The sequence below is a fragment of the Manis pentadactyla genome, chromosome 3, assembly GCF_030020395.1.
Source record: "Manis pentadactyla isolate mManPen7 chromosome 3, mManPen7.hap1, whole genome shotgun sequence".
NCBI lineage: Eukaryota > Metazoa > Chordata > Mammalia > Pholidota > Manidae > Manis > Manis pentadactyla.
The window spans coordinates 215890860-215910819 of NC_080021.1; the positions used below are offsets into that span (position 1 = coordinate 215890860).

Here is a 19960-nt window from a genome sequence, read left to right on the forward strand (position 1 = left end):
CCTTTACTTCTGGGCTGTGGTGAAGATTGCCTCTCACTTTACTACTGAGATTTTCCTAATTGTTTTTTCCTTGCTCAGAGTGACAACATCAGGGGTGATGGAGAATATGAAGAAAGTCAAGAAGGTGACCAATGGCTCTGTGGAGCCCCAGGGCGATTGGGAAGGCACTGCGTGATGGGCACCCCGGAGGCTGGCACTGTCAGAGGAAACATTTAATTTATTAGGAGTCTTGATGGAGAGCGAGAGCAACTGGCACCTCCCAACAGTGACACCACAGAGCACGTGGCTGGGAACAAAGTGCCACGCAACCTAGTTTCTTACTCTCTTCTCTGGAAACCTGATCTATGGCTTGTTACAGGCAGTTTGAACCTCCTTCAGGTGGGGATGGTATGGAGGGAATAGAAAGGAGGGTGAAAGGAAGACTTTGTTTTTAATTTGTATTTCTTTTTTTTTAATTGGGAACTCTTAAGGTATATGCAGTTGTGACCCCAAGCGTGTAGCAGAATAGGGAGGAATGTTGGGGGATGGGGGAGGGAGGCAGAGGTGTATGTCTGAGGCCAGCCATTGTACAGGAACAGGGCTTCAGTAGATGAGCAGATGTCACAAAGACACAAGCCTTGCAAAGACAGGAAAGGGACAAAACCGAGGGAAATTAGGTTATTTTAGAAAGCAAAGTCAAAACCCACTTTAGTATGTAGAGCCTGCCCTAGGATTCCTGGTCCTAAATGTTGCCCCAGACCTTTATCCTGGATTCTGAAAGTGACCAGGAACCAGGAGCTCAGCAGCCCGGTGGCCTCCTAACAGGACTCCCTCCTCAGAGGACTGGAATGTGCTTGTCAAAGGCCCTGGGACTGAGGTGGGAAATGGTTTTCTTATTGGTTTGTCTTCTGTGTGGCCTGATTGGGTGGACAGGGCTTGGGGCGTAAGCTCAGAAGGCATTCTCCTATGGGGTTTCCCTGAGCACCCCACTCCCTGACTGCCCAGAGCAGCACCCTCCTCACTCCCCTCTCTCCTCATGACGCTTAGAGCAGAAGATGGGGAGAGACGGGGAGGGATTTGCCTTAAAGGAGCATCTGGGGGCTGAAGAGGCAGTGCTTAAGCAAATACTTAAATACAAGCCAGTCATTTCACAGGCTTTCCTGGGGGCCAGAGAGGATTTCTAAAGAGGAGCGAAACGGTCCTTGTCCCAGCGTTCCAAGAGTATGTATGCAAAGAAAGTCAGTGTGACGGAGAGTCTGACTCAGGGATTGGGGCTGGCGGAACACTCCAGACACTGGCGCGAGGAGCTCCCTGAAGTGAGCAGCACGCAGCTTGGGGCCGAGCCCTCAGGGGGACTGGACGAGCTCTGGCGGCCTGTTGCCGCCCAGGGCGGGGAGGGCTGAGCAGTACTTTCCCGCTGTGATTTTGGTCGCCTGGGCCTGAGACAGGACACACACAAGGCTGCATTGGGGACGCTCCCTGCAGCTCGGTGCCGGTCAGGTCAGGGCGCCTCCGCCTGCCAGGACGAGTCACAGGGCTGCACCTGCAGGGGCCTCCGGGGCTCCACAGCCACAGTCTCAGGGGGTGGGTTTCTTGCCCCTAGATTGGAAGAGTCACTCAGAAACTCAATAGCCCAGGTTTGGGAAGCTGAAGGGTCTCTGCTCAGGAACCAGTTGTTGTTCCGTCTCACTTCCAGAATCACATGAGGAATTGCGCGCGCTCTGTGCACTCCTACTGGCCCTCTGCTGTGCCGGCCTGACCCTTCACAAAGGCTCGGTCCTGGCCAAGCGTGGAGTACGACCAAGCATCCGGCAAGACCACAGCTGCTTGCCGTTCCACACATACTTGGGGGAGGGTATTGTGTGTCTCCCCATCTCCCACCTAAGTATTAATATAAGGGACCTTTTTCTTTTTTTTTTATTAAGTGAATTTGGAGCTGTATGACAGGAGAAGGAAGTTGCAGGGAAGATGAGAATGTTTTTAAGACTTTGTTTCCCTGTGCATAAACAGTCCCAGCGCTTCAGAAATGTGTCTCACTCTGTGGCCAGATCCCCCTTAGGTGCTGCCCTCAGAGCGGCGCACTCACTGCTTGTCCTGCAGGCACATGTCCTTGGCTAGGCCACAGCCTTCTTGACAAGAACCAAAGTTGTGATGAAACCTCCCCTTTAGAAAGGGGCTATTACTGTAAGTGGCAGAAGGTTTGGTGTCAGGCTGATGATTGAGAAAGATCAAAAACCCCAGCCGAAGATTGGGAAAACGGGTGGTAACTCAAGTTTTTACAAAATGATTTAAGCTCTCCATCCTGTTCTGTCAAAACGTCTCCTTTCTCTATCCCTTAATAGCTGTGCCAGCAGTGAGTGCTGCTGTTGAGTTTAGATGGCGATCCAGGGCCAGACAGCTCCCTCGCCGACAGCCGCTGCCCGCAGCCTGGCTCGGTTACAGTGCGGCCTGCCGGCAGCTGCAGCCTCAGTGCAGGGTGTGGGCCGAGGTGACCGGCCGCGCGTCCCAGAGCGGTGGGTCGTGTTTACAGCTTTGCTCTGTGCTCCCGCGCCCTGGGTCTGCCTGCGCAGAGTTGCCGCGCTTCCGTTGAGAAATGTGCTGGGGACTGGAAGTACTGCTGGCTGTAAAATTAGGGAGTAGCGGGTGTGTGTATCTCACTAGAGAAGTCCTTGGACAGCAAGAACCGCCATTGGTCCTGGCTCCCACAGTAGCCAGAGACCTCCAGCCCACTCCTGGGTCCCTTCTGCCATGAGGTTTGGGTAGCAGCGCGTTTACACTGCTGAATATGGCCGGCTTCTCTCCTGCGAGGACGTGCTTGCTCTCGTGTAAAAGATGGTTTCTCAGCTCACAGCCTGAGTCAGCCGAGTTTTCTTTCCGGAACCACTTCAGGGTAAATGTCCATGTTTCCCCACAGACCTGTGCGGCCGGCCAAGGCGGCGCTCAGGCCCACCAGGTGTCCCTTCCGGGCCGGTCATCCCGCAGTGTGATCTCCCCAGCATCCACAGCCCACCCTCCTCCTCCCCTGTCCCTGCTGTCCCCTCCCTCCGTTTCCCCCTCCCCCTCCGCCCTTCACCCCACACCTGCCCGTCTGCGAATGTGGGCTGAAGGCTTTGGTGCAGTGCAGCATTTTCTCCCAGTGGCTGTGTTGAAGGATGTATTTTCTAAGGAGAATTCTGTCAGGAGAGTGCATACCAACGCCATGAATTACTGCTTTGGGCCATGTATAATCTTCCCCCACACTAAAATGTATGTCCTTTTACAGTGCTTAAGCACCTACTTCAAGGAGCCAGTCCTGACAGACCAAGGATGAGTGTAAAAGATGCCCATTTTAATTGCGAGTGGCCTTCCGGCCATCTCCCTGGTCCTGAAGCATTTTCTTCGAGGAAGGCTCTTAGAACGTTAGGCCTCTGATAAGCTTGCTGGCCCCTCTCCAAACACCCAGTCCACAGAGGAGCTGCTCCTGCCTCGTGCTGCCAAGCTGCCGAGTTCCAAAGGAGGCAGATCCTAGCCCGCTCCTCCACTGGTTTCCACGCTGCACCCCTTTGCTTTTCTCTGACAGACCCCCAGCCTTCTAACAGGTCCAGGCTCTCTGCCAAGTCTAGCATGCCTGTGGCTGGCTGCTTTATCCCCCCAGGTTTCAGTAAGTTAACGGCTTCCCCCCAAAGGAGTCAGGCTTTGGCCTGACACCTTTTGATGTACCAAGAAGGTATTCATCTGGAACATACCAAATGTTCTGAAAGATCTGCTCTTCGCTCCGGTTTTCTCTGCGGTGTTTTTGTGAGGGAGTCTTTCAAAGAGATCACTTGAGTCGATGCTAATACTTCTCCCCAGTGGAATGTAGTTATTGATCGGTGGGCTGAACACCCTCCAGTTCCCCAGGGGCCTCCTTTGTAGCCTGGTGATGCATCTGTGGCCTCTCTGCATGGTTTATGCTTGGAAAGGAATGATTTTTGATTGGCTCACCACTAGGGCATGGGACATGCATACCCCCTGAGATGCTGAGGGGGCGACAAGCAAGTGAGGGAGCAAGGGTCCTGTCATGCTGCATGGTACCTGGTGGAGTCCCGGTGGCAGCCAGGCCAGTGGGGAAGGGGCTCGGGATAAAGTCAGTAGGGGTTAAGGGGTTAAAGTGCAGAAGAGCTACTCGCTCCCAGGACAGCAAACTCATTGAGAGGCACGGTTTGCGGTTTTGTAGTGGGCGGGGCCAGAGGGTCAACTTCTTAGCATTTAAGATCATTACTACAAAAGTACCCCAGATTCCTGTACACACAAGGGGGTTTCTTGATGCCTTAAGCAGCTTTTGCAGATGCTAAATTGGATTTGCCTAGTCATGTGACCTCAGAAGTCAGACATACCTGATCCGGAAACAAGTTTCCTTTAGGGGAGAGAATGTCTGTAAATGCCATTTGCTTTTCAGGTTAGGTTGGGATGCAGAAGGAGTTTTCAGTATTTTTTTAACACTTATGATCATTGGAGAGTATTTATGTAAACATGTAAATGGGTGGCGGTTCTGATCAGGGTGATTTGATGTGTGGGATGGATTCTCTTGCTGGGATGCAAACATGTAAAATAAAGATTCTGTGATGGAAATGTGTGTGTGATCCTGTAGGGAGTCACTGGCTCCTGGCTGCTGTCTCTGCTCCACCTCCTTCTCAAAGTATTTTTCTTTGTGATTTTTGTTCATTAAATTAGTTAACTGCCTCCCACCTGCTCCCACTGAAGACAGCGACACCTCTTGAGAAGTCCCGTGTATCTTAGCAGGTCTGTGGCAGCTGCTATTGAAACTCAAATATGACTCCTGCTCCAGAAGCCAGGTTTTGGAACAGACTGAAAATCAACTGCAGTTTTCCTGCTATCCTGTCTCCATTGGAGGCCGGAGCTCTTCTGAATCAGGACCTGGGCCCTGCTGCCATTTGAGGGGAGATGGCAGTGGAGACTTGGGGCAAAGCCCACCCTGTGACAAGTTTAAGTCCCCCCTCAAATAGCCCCTTGAGTTGTCCTACATCAGAGTCAGAAATCCAAAATTTTAGACTCAGTGCATTTTTAGAAGTCGTCTAATCTCCACATCCTTATTTTACTAGGAATATTTTAAATTGAGGTATAACAACATGGAGTAAGATGCACCCTTTTTAAATGTACAGTTGGATGAGTTCTGTCAAATATCTATGCAGTGCTATAGCCTCCACCGTGATGGAGATGGAAACTTCATTACCCTGTAACGTTCCTGTGCGCCCCTTCTCAGTCGTAGCTCCCCCTTTTCCAAAGCTACCGCATCCTCTGCTCTGATTGCTACACCATAGGTTAGTTGGCCTCTTCAGAAATTCACATGAATGGAATGCCGTCTTTTGTGTCTGGTTTCTTCCCCACAGAATACTGTTTGCGATTTATTCATCTTAATCTCTGGCTTCAAAGCTACAAAAATGGGGGCCTAGAGGAGGCTTGGCCCTACCCCCGCCCTGTCGTGCAGCCGAGTGTCAGAGCCGAGACTGGAAGCCATGGAGCCCGATCCGCTCTTGCTGGCCTTGAGGATGAAGCCAAGGGCCTGCGCGGTGCGGAGGGACTCGTGGTTACTGCTGTGCTGTCCTAATGTTGGGACGATCCTCAGTTCACCGTATCATAGACGTTTGGGATGAAAGGGGCCTTGGAATCCGTGTCATTTGGCTGAGGTTTCTGGTTAGTGTCCGTGCCTCGGCCACAGCTCCTGCTCCTGCTCCACAGGCCTCGGGTTTCCAGCAGTGTCTGGAATGAGGCGTGAGGAGGTCCGAGGGAGGGCTGGGAGCCCAGGAGTCGGGCGGGATTCCAGGGAGGGGGGTGTTGAGGCAGCTCCAGAAGGGGACAGCTGAGAAGAGGCCTGGAGAGGACCTGGGGAACTAGCTCACCCAGTGGTTCTCAAACTGGAGCAGCAGCCAAGTCCTTGGAGGGCCCGGAGGGCCCGGCTCAGGAGGTCTGGGGCCTGAGAAGTCCTGTGGCTGCCAAGCCCCCAGGGGCCGCCTCGGCTGGTCCCACCACACTTAGAGAACCTCTGATTAAGTCATTCCTCTGGCACACGTGCACACCCACCTCCCACAGGGCTCCTCACTGGTGGGGTTGCAGAGGCAGGCAGGGAGAGGGTGCAGACAGGGCCCTGGCTGAACTGCCGCACTTGATGCACGTTGGCTTCTGTGCCCCTAGTCGGGCTGGAGCTTTCGCAGTTAGAAATGCGGCCACTGAGACCACTTGTGCGCTTCAGTGGCCACGCAGCCTGCAGCTCAGGACACAGCTACTGTTGGAAGGCCTGTGCTGTGAGTGACTGCCACGGCTCCCTGGCCCTCTGGTTTCTCTGCGCTAATGAAACAGCAGGGCAGGCCAAGGCAGTGCTGATGTCTGACCCAGGGCCTCCTCTCTGAGAGCTGCCTGCCGCCGCCTGGGCCCAAGCCCCTCTTAAGTCCTGCCAGAGCCCCCAGATGCCCTGTCCTAACCCAGGACCCTGCTAGGTCGCCTGAAGGATAGCTGCACATTCCCTAATAGCGTCAGACCAGAGGTAGAGAGAGGCAAGGGACGAGCTCCAGCAGGCCTGGCTGTGGGCTCATTTCCCTCCACAGGTGGGGCGTTGCTTAGTCCCCACACCAAACAAGTGGGTGCAGCAACCTGAGGACAGGCTTTAGGGCTCAGCATGGCCCACTTGAGCTGTGCCTCATACCTGTCCTTCCGGTGTGCAAGGGGATGCTAACCTCCCTAAGAATGAGGAATCCGCCCATTAAAACGGTTGCAGGGGGAGGTTTGCTGGCGGCAACGCTAACGCCGTTCCAGTTCATGTGCTTGGGACAGCGCCTCTCATTCAGCCACGGCTCTGGCCAGCGCCACACCGGTGTCCACAGGCCCAGTGACGGGACTGGGTGGTGGGGAGGGCAGGTCGCCGGGGGAGTCATTGCGTCCCCACCCTCCATTTCTAACTGGCCCCTTCCCATCAGCAGTGCAGCTTCTTCCAGATTCTCCCATTAAAACCTCTCAGCTAAGCGGCCCCCCAACCCTTACACACAACACACACACACAGGCCAAACCTCTCAGGTCCCCTTTACCTGCCAGTGCCCCCGACGCACTGCAGTCTCGGGTCCACTGGCCGGCCACCTGCAGCCCCTTGGGCTTGGTCATTTCCTGCCGTGACTTGGCAGCTTGTGGCACAGCGGGGCTGTTCCTCTCTGAGAGGCTCCCTCTCCGCTCTCATGGTGCAGCGCCCGCCACCACCCTCCTCGCGCTGCCTGCCAGCCGGGTGAGCCGTCCTGCAGTCCCCTCTCTCTCCAGCTGCCTGGCCACAGCCAGCTCTCCCTGTCTCTCCCTCGGGGCTGGGCTCCTCCTCTCTGACACCCTGGATTTCATTTCCAGCCTAGAGCTGCTCTGAGCTGCTGATGGCTTGTTCAGCTGCCTCCTGGGCTGTTTGAAGACACTTCAAAGCCACCCTTTCAAAATGAAACTGCCATGCCTCCTCTGCAATCCTGGTAAGCGTGATCCAGGCCTTTCCATCCCAGGCCTGTGGTCCAAGCCCTCCTCTCTCCCCACTGCCGCAGCCCAGGCCAACCCCCCTCAGCCCTCACCTGCATTACACCATCGGCCGCTGCCTTCTGGTTGGCGACCTGGCCTCCAGTCCTGCCCCACTGCCAGCCTTTTGCCATGCTTGAGCAGAGGGACCTTTTAAAAATGCCCGTCTACTGTGTTAAGCATATAGGCATAAAAGCGAGCGAAGGGGATACAAGATCAATATACAAAACTCAACCATATTTTATATACTTGCAATGAACAATCTAAAAATGAAGATAATTCCTTTTACATTAAAAAAATTCCATTTACTTTTTTAAATGGTGCAAAAAATAATAAAATACTTAGGAATAAATTTAATAGAAATATGAAACTTATACACTGAAAATAAAACATTGAAAGAAGTTAAAGGAGATCTAAGTAAGTGGAAAGCCATCCATATTCATGGATCCGAAGACGGTTTTAAGATGACAGTACCCCCCAGCTGATCTACAAATTCAGTGCAATTCCTACCAAGATCCAGGATGGCTTCTTTACCAAAATCCACAGTCTTGTCCTAAAATTGATATGCAAATGCAAGGGATCTGGAAGAGCCAAAACAATCTTGAAAAAGAACAAAGCCGATGGACTCACACTTCTCAATTTCAAAACTTATTAAAAGCCGTAGTAATCAAGAGAGTGTGGTGTTGGCATAAGTAGAGACGTACAGATCAATGAAATAGAATTGAAAGTCGAAAAATAAACCCGTACATTGATGGCCAATTGATTTTCAGCAAGGCTGCCAAAACAATTCAGTGGGGAAAGAATCATCTTTTCATTCAACCAGTGGTGCTGGGACAACGGGACATTCATATGCACAAAGTAAATCTGTAGCTAGCCCAATCTCACACCGTATACCAAAACTACTTCCAAATGGATCATGCACTTCTAACTATAAAACTCTCAGAAGAAAACACACAGGTAAATCTTCTCATGACCCTGGCTTAGGCAATGGTGTCTTAAATATGAAAGCAAAGCATGAACAATGAGAGAAACAGATAAACTGGGCTTGGTCTGAATTAAAGCTTACATGCTTCAAAGGACTTCATCAAGAAAATTAAAAGAAAACCCCCAGATTTTCAAACCATGTATTTGATAAGGGTCTCATTTCCAGGAGACATAAAGAACTCCTACAACTCAATAGAAAGATAGCCCATTTTTAAAATGAGCAAAGGATCTGAAGAGGCATTTCACTCAGCATAATAATTTCATCTGTGATGTAGCATGTATCAGAATTTCATTCCTTTTTAAGGCTGAATAATATTGCGTTGTATAGGTATATGCCATATTGTGAATTACGCTGCTGTGAACATGGGTGTACAAATATCTCTTCAAGACCCCACATTCAGTGCTTCTGGGCATATACCCAGAGGTGAAATTGTTGGATCATAGGATAGTTTTGTGTTAAATTGCTTGAGGAACTGCTGTACTATTTTTTATCATTTTACAGATATACCATTTTATATTCCCACCGCAGTGCACAAGGTCTCCAATTTCTCCACAGTTGTTCTTTTCCAACACTTGTTATTTTGTTTGTTTTTATCACATACATCCAAAGGGCTGTGATTTGGCATCTCATTGTGGTCTTAATTTGCATTTCCTTCATAATGAGTGATGTTGAACATCTTTTCATGTGCATATTAGCCATTTATATATCATCTTTGGAGAAATATTTATTCAAGTCTTTGGCCTATTTTCATTTTAGTTTAGTTTAATTATTATAAAATACCCCTAACACAAATTTACCACCTTTTAGCCATTTTTAAGTGTACAGTTCAGAAGTATTAAGTATATTCACATTCTTATGCAACCAATCTCTAGAATTCTCTTCATCTTGCAAAACTGATACTCTACACCCATTAAACAACTCCATCTCCCTTGCCCTCCAGCCCCTGGCAACCACCATTCTACTTTCCATCTTTATGAATTCGACTATATACCTCCTATAAGTGGAATCATACAATATCTTTTTGTGATTGACCTATTCGACTTAGCATAAAGTCCTCAAGAGTTGTCCATTTTTGAATTGGGTTTTTTGTTGTTGAGTTGTAGAAGTTCTTTACATATTCTGGATATCAATCCCTTATCAGTCATATGATTTGCAAATATTGTCTCCCACCCCATGAGCTGACTTTTCACTCTCAATAGTGTCCTTTGATGCACAAGGTTTTCATTTTGATGAAGTCCTATTTATTTATTTTACTTTTGTTGCCTATGCTTTTGGTGTCATATCCAAGAAATCACTGCCAAATCCAGTGTCATGGAGGTTTTCCCCTAGGAGTTTTATAGTTTGAGCTTTTTATATTAGGTCTTTGATTCATTTTGAGTTAATTTTTGTGCATAGTATATAATAAGGATCCAACTTCATTCTTTTCCATATGGATACCCAGTTTTCCCAGCACCATTTGTTGAAAACTATCCTTTCCCCATTGCATGGTCTTGGCATCTGAATAGGCATTTCTGCAAGGAAGCTATACAGAGGGCCAACAAGGACATTAAAAGATGCTCGACATCCTTAGCCATCAGGAATATGGGAATCAAAATTAGTGAGATACTACTTCACCCTCACTAGGGTACCTACAATAAGACAGACATAACAAGTGCTGGTGGAGATGTGGAGAAATGGGAACCTGATACAGTGCTGATGGGACTGTAAAATGATACACTGGCTTTGGGCAAATTTTGTAGTTCCTCAGAAGATTAAGCAAAGAGTTACCGTGTGACCCACCAATTCTGTGCATAGGTACATAGCCAAGAGAAATGAAAATGTATGTCCACATAAAAACTCATCTACAAATGTCCATAGCAGCAGTATTCCTAATAGCCAAGAAATGGAAATAACCGAAAAAACCATTACAGATGAATGGAGAAAGGTGGCCTATCCATACAATGGGATATCATTCAGCAATGGGAAGGAATGAAATATTCGCACATGCCGCAAAGGGGATGAAACCCGACAGCGTGATGCTAAGTGAAAGAAGCTGGACACAAAAGCCCACCCACCTATTGTAGGATTCCATTTATATAATATGTCCAGAATAGACAAGTTCCTAGAGATGGAAGGTAGATTAGTGGTTGCCAGGGACTGGGGGAGGGGCATTGTGAAGTGGAGTTTCTTTTTGGAAGTGAAGAAAATGCTCTGAATTCTGGTGACAGTTGTATGACTCTATACTAAAAACCACTAAATGTAACATTAACAGTGGAGTTAGATGGCCTGTGAAGGATATCTCACTAAAGCTGTTTAAAAGAAAAACAGTGATCTATACTGAGAGGTGTCTGGGGGAGCACGAAGCCAGTGCACATAACCCTTGTTAGGTCAAGGAGGGCTTCATGGAGGAAGTAGCATCCTGTATAGGATGAATTAGCTCAATGAAGTGGGTGGTGGTGGAAAGGTGTTTTGGCAGGAGGAACAGTATGTGCTAAGGCCAGTGGTGAGAGGGAGCCTGGCGCATTTGGACTAATCCAGTTGGGCAGAAATCGTGAGTGGAAAGCAAAGAGAGATGATACTAGGAAAGTGGGCGTGGGCTGTATCAGCAGGCCCTCTGCTGCGGAGCTTGTCCTTTAGTGTGAGGGCAGTGGGAAGGCACTGCAAGTTTTATCAGGAAAGTCATATGGTTGGACTGCACTGGTCATTACAGAACAGAGGGGATGTGGCAGGCATCTCTTGGCTGTCCCTTTGGCTTTCATCCCCTCTCCTCTGTCCCAGACTGGACCCTGGATTTCTCAGGCTTGTGGTTTGGGGAGACTGACCCCACACTCCTAGTTAGGCTTAAGCCCTGATTGGTCTAAACTGATCAGACTATCCCTTCTCTCTCCACCCCTCTACACTGATTGGTTCACAAATAGGCACATGACCCCCTAGGCAATCTGGGCCAATGAGACCGTCCTGGAGTCTTGGTAGTCAGGATGGGGGTGGGGAAGAAATGGGTCACTTCCAGCAAGATGTGAACACCAAGTAGGAAGCCTTAAGCTGCTGCCTGCAGCCAAGTTGGGAATGACCCCAACACTGAGGAAGCAGAGCCAGAAATAGAAGAAGCCCAGATCCTCTCATAGCCTGTAAGCCTGGATCAAGCCTTGCCTGAAAGCAGTCCTGCCTGACTTCTGAGTTCCGAGAGTCGGTAAAGGTCACTTTCTGCTTTAGCCAGCTTAGGTCAGGTTTCCCTGACAAAAGGGATACACAGGCATGCAGGGAGCCCTGAGAAGTCTTTGCAGTCTGCCTGGAGGATCCTGCAAGCCTCCCTGGAAAGTGCTGGGGCAGAATTCTGAAAGAGGAGAAGGGGATAGTTAGCAAAGGAGATGGCAGAGCTGTCATGGGATGATTTATACAAAATATCCCTCCTGAGAAGCTGCTAATGACATTCATTCATCCTCAGTGCCCTGAGGGCAGGCAGCCAGGTGGGATTCAGCAGCCTGTCAGAGAAGGGACCCTGAGCCCAGACCTAGCGCTGAGAGCACCAGAGGGGGGCCTCGTTCCCCAGACAGCCCTCCAAGGTGAGGTCCTGGGGCAGCTGACCTGCTCAAGGCTGCACAGCAAGAGCCCGGCCTGGAGCCCAGGGGTGCGGTCTCCTGGGCCAAGTCCTTTCCACCCACCACTGTGGGGTTTGGCTGGCAGTGACAAGCCTTCCAGGGCCCAGTCTGGGGGAAAACGGATGTTGTTACTTTGGAGAACAAGCTCATTTCCCGGATCTAGAACTCATACGCCGGCTCCCTCGCACTGCGGCTTGTCAGCGGGCCCCTGACTGTGGCTCCTGCCTTTTCTCTGCACGGGCCTCGTAACACCCATCAGCAGGTAAGTGATTGATTTTCAACCGTGTTTCAGCTCCACATAATGAGTGTCGCCAGTCCCCTCTGAACCACTCTTTAACTGGAGCATCCAGGGGCCTCTGCGCCGGGCGATTCAGACAGAATCATTGACAAGGCAGTATTTACTCCTCCGGAGGGCCCCCTGGGAAGCGCCATGCAGCAAAGCAGGGCAGAATCTAGGGCCTCTCAGATCATAAAGGGCCTAGTATTGTAGGACCTCCCCCTTGGCCTTTCAGGTCCAGGACCAAACCACCCCCAGAGACAAAAGCGACACACTCTGAGGTCACCATAAGCCACCAGCCCATTTAGAAGGAGCCAAAAGCTGCACCTCCCCTTCCTTCTAGTTTGTCATTTTCAGTCTCTCCCCAGGCCCCACTGAAGGGCCCCCCCAAGGGGCACCTGTGGCCGGCAGGGCCCAGCAAAGGTTGGTGCTGGCAGGTTTCCTTCAAATGCAGCCATGGGGAGAGTCAGAAGCAGCAGCTGGGACGGGTGGGAAGGCCAGAGAGGCCACCCTCCATGGGGCCCCGGGGTCATCTCTGCCCCTTCCCACCCCAACCCGGGAGCCAGTGTCCGGCAACGTCGTTGGGTGTATTGTGGACGGGGAGTCAGGTGGGGGATGCTCCCCTCCCTGGGCCCCAGCCTGTTTGGAGCCTGCTGGGGGGCTGCACTAGCTCTGGGTGCATTTCAGAGTCAGATGCAGCAGAGGCCATTCTTCTACACATGGAGCCCCCAAGGAGATGGGGGCTGCCGAGTCCAGGAAAGAGACTTCCAGAACTCCACCTCCAAGCTTTCAACCCTGTGCCCCCACCCACCAGTGGAGCTTTTCCAATGTCCTGATTTACAACAACATGCTGCCTCTCTATTCCCAGAATCCACACGAAGACCCTGTCTGAGCCCCTGCAGCAGGCTGGGCTTCAAAGGGTGAAAGGCAGGCAGGAAGCCTGTGCTGGCATGGAGCTCTGGGTCAGGCATCTTTGGCCTGGGCTGTCAGTGACGGTGGACTTCCCTGGGTCAGGGCAAGTGGGGTGCCTGTAAGCACATCAGAACGTTAATCGTGCCCTGGGAAAAATCAGGATGTGAATGATGCTCACTGAGAATGAGGGGGCTGTAGAGCTCCATCTGTAAAACTCCAGGAGGCAAGCAGGCGCCATCCTCCCAGGTCCCCCCCGCCCAGAGCTGTTTGGAGGGAGAGACTATAGGAAAGGCTTGCACACAGCAGTAAGTGCTCGGCCGCCCCAAATCATGCAGACCCCATGCCTCTGCCAGCATTGGTGAGCCACAAACCAAGCAGAGCAACGTGCATGTGGGTCTCAGCCGAGCACATGTCTCTTTGTACCCAGATTCCAGGATGTTTTTGCATCACATATTGAGGGGTGGACAAGTCTGACTTGAATCCCTCCCTATGGCTGGTCAGCAGCTGAGTGACCCAGGCCCAGCTCCTCTGCCTCTCTGGGCTCACTGCCTAACTCATAGGTCCTGCAAAGGCTCCGTGAGCTGATGCTCAGAAGCCCTGGGTGCACTGCCAGCCACACAGCAAGGGCGCAGTAAGTGGTAGCTGCCATTGTTTTCAAAGGACTGACTCTTTACCAAGGCTACCTTCAGTTCAAGTCTGAAAGTGAGAGAGGCTGAAGGACTCCAGGAGGCTGCAAGGTGTCCTGCCTCTGTCCTGGTCAGTTAGTGGGCCTGGAGCCCAGAATGGTGGCCTGGGCATTATTGATTCCCTGTGTGGCTGACCTCAAGAAGATGGATGGACTTAATGTCATGGCCAAAGAGGAGTTGAGGACAGTTACCACCCACCCATGTTGTCTGAGCTTTGCTCTGGGTTGGATCCTGGGTGGGCAGCAGTGAAGAGACACATGCAGCCCTGCCCTCAGGGGACCCCCCGGGTTGGCCCAGAGATAACTGATACATGGGGGCCGGGCCTGGGAGAGCTGGTCCGGGCCCCAGGGGCAGTCGGGGACTCTCCTAGGAGCCATCCCTCGGATCTGCCTGGAGGAGTCCATGTCCTCATTGTCCTGGCTCCTGGCTCTGGCACTCCCTGGCATGAGGAGGGGCTGGGCCTGGCTTGGAAACCAACAGGCGTCTAGCTGGTGAGCTGGGCTGGGTCAGGCAGTGGGTAGCTCCCTGGCACCCAGGGCGGAGAAGGGCTCCAGGGCCTCCAGAAAAGCAGCTCCTCCTCCTGTTCCTCTTCTGAGCGTGTCTGAGCTTGACCCTGCGAGAGCCTACTGGTTACGGGAGGCTCCCACGCACCTGATGGAAGCCGGTGGTCACACCGGACCTGGTGGTCTTCCAAGAACTGGGTTCCAGTTTTGGGAATTCTCGAATTCTGTGGTCAGTGGTATTTGGGGTGTCTGTTCAGCTCCCCTTTCCTGAGGGTGGACCTCTGAAGCCATAACCATGTGACTTGACCCTCATTGCCGGGGCTGATTTGACGGGGCAAACACCTGACTCACGTGGCCAATCAGATCCTCTCTCCCAGAACTGGGCTTCGTGACTCACCATCAGTCTGGTGGGCAGACGAGCTGGAGGGAATGTAAGACCCGGGCTGGGGCAGGAGGCACTGGAGAAGCTGTCTGCAGAGGCAGAAACTGCCCCAGAGAAGCAGGGTCCAGGGCATTTATGGGATTTTTAATTCCCCCAACATCTATTCCCCATTCATTCCATTCAAAGTAAATTGGAACAAGCACCCAATTTACTTTGCGGGTGGACCCCCCTTCCTCTGCTGTAAACAGCCGTGGGGGAATGTCGGGCGAGCTGCCCTGCCCACCCCCACTGTGGCCTAGAGACTCGAGCGTGGCCCCTCAGGCAGGCAGTTTCTGTGCGGGCTGAATCGGGAGCAAAGGGCTGCAGAGAGGGACAAAGTGCCCAGAGCCAATGGCAGCTAAAGACAGTTTCCCTGTGTCTGCAGGTAGATCCCCCACCCTGGCGATTCCTGGGTCCTGCCCCTCCTCCACCTGTCCTCCAGCTGCTCTGGCAGCCACGTGATGCCTCTGTGGGTGCCCACACTGCCAGCCAGCTGCCACAGCCAGCTTTGGTCTCTGTTGCCCCCACCCCTGGGGCCGCCGGCTCCCTCCCAGGAGTGTCCTCCCCGTTGGCTGCCCCGGTGTCCCCTCTCCTTCTAATGCACACACCCTTGCCTCAGCTGGCTCAGGGCTTCCAGCCTTGTAATCAAGGATTTCCTGACCCTCCCTCAGACCCAGGGAATAACCCTGTGTGAGGCTGGAAATGACAGGCAAGTGCCAGAGAACACAGCCCGCTCCCCTTGGCCACGGGGGAGGCCTGAACTCATCCCACTGTTGCCCCCACTCTGGCACAGCACAGCAGGCACCAAGCGCATGGCCAGCTGCCCACTTGCAGGAGGAGCTCACTCGAGAACCTCACTGGGCCTGCACTGGGAAGGTGTGGTTCAGAGAGAGTACAGGGCACCCCCCCACACCCATGGTCAGTGGGACCCTGAGGCCCGGGACACTGCCTATGAATGGCTCTCCTGCTGCATGGTGATGATGGACTCCAGGAGTGAAGAGATCCCCTCTCCCTTCCAGGGTGCCTGAGAGGGGGGGCCTTTGGCTCCCAGCCAGATGGACCTTGCACCTGTTTTTCATTCACAAATTCACTCACTCTGCTGCTCCCCAGAATAACCGCCCTACACTTCCCGTGATAGGAGAAGGCCCACTGTGAAGGCAGCAGGCACCCTGGGGCACCAAGGTTCCAGCTGACAGATGAAGAAACCCTCGGGCCCACGGCAGGCCCAGGGCTCAGAACTTGGTTTAGGGTCCTTTCTGCAAACAGCAAAAAAGTGATTTCTTTTTCCTTTGTTGATAGTAATACTCACAATATTATTAAAACAAATGCATTATTACTCATCAATAATAATAGCCAGTCTCTACTGAGTAGTTCTAAAGTATTTTACATATATCACCTCACTTAATTCTCATAATGGGAGAGGTGGTATTTTTATTGTGCCCACTTTCCAGTTACAGAAACTGAAGCTTAAGGAGGTTAAGTAACTTATCTAAGCCACACAACCATGAAGGGCAGTCAGCTCCAGGGCCTGGGCTCATCACCGTCCACCCTGCTTCCCCCAATAGGGAGGAAGCAATTGGCCACTTTCACAGGCCCCTGAAAATCAAGGCTCGCCAGGGGACCCTGGAGGATGTGGCTGCGGTGGGCAGTTCTGATGTGGTGGGTGACCAGCTCCTGGTCATCTCTGAGCCCAGAGCCCCTGATCCTCTCGAATTGCCCTCTGCCTTGAGTGGGTAGCAATTTGCTTGGGGTGAATGCTGCAACCTGCTACCTGGCAGGCAAGGTGTGTGGGAAAAACGCATCAGGGAACCCTAAGGGAAGAGAGCTGCACGGCGCCCAGGCTCTCTCCCTCCCCTCCCCCGTGACTGACACACCGCCGTGGCTCACGTCACTCTCTCCAGCTGAGCCCGAGCTTGCTTAGCTTCCCCCTGGCACTGTGCTCCAGCAGCCACTGCCCATGGGCCAGAGCCGGCAGCCCACTGAAGCATGTTGTACGGACAGGGTGAGTCAGCTCAGCCGAGCGCAGAGCATGGCTAGCGAGCTCCCGCTGTGGGCCCTGCACCTGCAGGACAGGGCGTCTGCTGCTGAAGGAGCTGGCTGCTGGTGGGCACCTCTCTGGCAGTGGCCACCCTGTGAATATACTTCTAAAGGCCCCCTGCTTCACCTCTGCTCCTCTAACCCTTGTCAGGGTGCAGGGTCATCCCGCCGACCTTGAGGAAATTTTCTCTTCATGATTTTGTGTTTCTCCCAGGGCCACCGGTAAAACAATGTGTTCCTCATGGGTATTCATTCCACAGGATGCCAGTTCTTCAAAGGCTGACTGGTTAAGAAAAAAATGTTTGACGGCCAAATAAGTGTGGAAAATTCTGACTTATATAAGACAGATTTCTTTCCTGCAGGACTTCTCAGAGCCTTCACTATGCTATGTGCCCTGTGCTTCTTAGAGAGAGTGGTTAGGGTATACACTGTTCCCCCAGAGCACTTGACCAGGGAGGGAGCCCTTCTCCCAAGACAAATATACCACGAGATGGTTTTTGCTTCAAGGGGTGCTGGGTTATATACATTGATAATCCTTTTTTTAATTTGAAGAAAAATATAAATAAAAACTACTTAATTAAAATACATCATGATGTGCACAGGTTTTTTTGCTCACCCAGTCGGGATCATCCTATAGGTTTTTGAAAGCTTTTTGTGCTTCCTGTGCTGTCAACAGATCTATCCCATGTGAACAGACGTCCATCCATGTTATAATTTAATGCTGTTGTACAGGATTCCATGGTATGATGGGAGAATCCCTCATGTTGGGTAGTAGGTTGCTTCCATTTTCTGTTGTTATAAATGCCGCTGTAGTATCATCTTTCAGGCTTAATTTGTCTAGATCTCTAATTGTTGGCCTAGGGTGATTTCTTAGAAGTGGACTTGCTGAGTCCGAGAATACGGATTTTTATTGCCAAACTGTTCTACTGAAAGGTTGTCCCACCTCACACCCTGCCTGGCGATGCCTGGATGCTCACTCTCACTTCTTCACTCCTTTGCCAACACTGGGTATGATCACTAACTTTTTTTTTTTCTTCAAGTTATTTTGTGCCTCTTTGATGACAAGGGACAGTGTTCATGTGGACGGGCCGCGTGCGCTTGCTCTTGTGATGTCTGATCGGGTCCTTTCCCCAACTTCCTATTGAGGGCTCTTTTTCTTAGAAACCCTCCCTGCATGAGAAGATCAGATTTATTTATGAGGCGGGAAGTGATTTGCCCAAAGCCATACAGTGCACGAGGGACGGGACCCGGACGAAACCTGGGCTATAGGGCATCACGTTCCATGCTAGGGGTTCGGTGGGACCCCTCCTCCCCACTCTCTCCCTTTCCACTGGGCCACAGTTCAGCACCCCAACCCCACTTCAGGAGCCGACTCTACCCTGGCATCCCCCACTGGCAGCCCTGTTCCCACCCAGACCTCTGGGGCCTAAAGGACTTCCTCTGGACGCACTTCCTTAAATCACAGCAGTGCTGCAGATCCCAAGGACCAGGTGCATATGGGTAGATGTACTCAAGGGGCACTTGAGCTCACCTGGGGGCCCCAGGAAGGCTCCGGAGGTGATGTTTAAACGGAGACTTGAAGGACATCCAACAGCGCTGTCCAACTGAAATAAATGTGAACCACATGTGTAGCTTAAAATTGTCTAAAGGCACATTAAAATAACGCATTTCAATAATGTATTTAACCCTTTATATCCAAAATATTATCAATTTAATATGTAATCAAAATTTGAAAAACACTAACGAGATATTTTTTATTCTTCTGATTTTGTACAAACCTTCAAAATCCAGTGTGTATTTTATGCTTGCAGCACATCTCCATCTGGACTGGCCACACTTCAAGTGCTCCATGGTCTCCCGTGCACCGGGGGTTTCCGTGCCCAGCACTGCGGTTCTAGGGGTTCAATGGGACCCCTCCTCCCCACTCCCTAGAGCTCGGCAGGGGAAGGGAGAGCAGCCCTGGTAAAAGCCTGTCGTAGGCACCAAGGGATGAGGCAGGAGAGAAGGTGGCTTTGAGGAAGGGAGGTGGCTGTCTAGCCTGGCTGTGGGAGGATGGAGAAATGCGTCCGCCTTGAGGGCTCCTTAGGGACTGCAATCCAGTGGACTAGAAGGGTTGATCTGGAGGGTGAGGTCTCTGGGGGGAGCGAGGGGCCTGAGAAGGTTCAGGTTTGTGGCTGGAGCTGCTGAGTATGGGAGGGGCCATTTGCCCAAGGGGAGAAGATTCTTTTCTGTGTGTGTGTGTGCGTGGTTATTAAGGTATCATTGATACACAATCTTGTGAGGTTTCACATGAGCAACATTGCAGTTACAACATTCACGCATGTTATCAAGTCCCCCCCAACACCATTGTAGTCACTGTCCGTCAGCATAGTCAGATGCTATGGAGTCGCTACTTGTTGGAAGAAGATTCTTTTTGGGGAGGGAGATGGTAGGTTAGGTTTCCGGCCTGAGGAGTTTGAGGTGCCTGAGGGACACCCAGATGGACACACCCAGGAGGCCCTAGATACTCAGACTAAGACTTGGAAGAGGTCCGGCTGGAGCTGTGGATCCTGCAGGGGATGGAATCGTCGCCCAGGTTGTAGCGGCCTAGGAGAATATTTAATTCCGACTGTTCCCACCACACGTGTGTGATGTTTCCTTTCATGGGCTTTCTGGGAGCAAGCTTCTGGGGTCACTCTCCCAGGCAAGCTCATAAAACAAGAGAAGGGGATCCCTGCTAAAAGGCAATGGGGAGGGCTAATGGCTGGGTTAAAATGCAGATTCCCAGGCTGCCACCAGCCCCATTCAGGTTCACCATGTCTGGGGGTGGGGCCTGGGCATCTGGTCCCCAGTGTGCTCTGGTGGGGTGGCTCGGAAAGGCCTCTGCCTTGGGCTACCCACAGGTGAGCGAAATTTGATCAAGTATTTTTCTTATTCAAAAGCAATGCTTTTAGTCGTCGAAAACAATCTGTATAAAATACGGATGAGTTTCTGGAATTAGTGGTAACAGCTGCACATCCTACAAACAGTAAAATCACTGAATTGCACACTTTCAAGTGGTAAATTTTATGTTACGTGAATTTCCTCC

The 19960-nt window shown here is 51.6% G+C and overlaps 1 protein-coding gene across 1 annotated transcript in view; it reads left to right on the forward strand.

Annotated features, from left to right (window-relative positions):
• Positions 1-4569, forward strand: part of GPR107 (G protein-coupled receptor 107) — a 72841-nt gene extending 68272 nt beyond the window's left edge. Inside the window, exon 18 of the mRNA XM_036913612.2 lies at positions 79-4569. Coding sequence (XP_036769507.1) covers positions 79-175 — 97 coding nt within the window. The 3' untranslated portion in view covers positions 176-4569. The remainder of the gene's footprint in view (positions 1-78) is intronic.
• The last annotated feature ends 15391 nt before the right edge of the window (positions 4570-19960 follow it).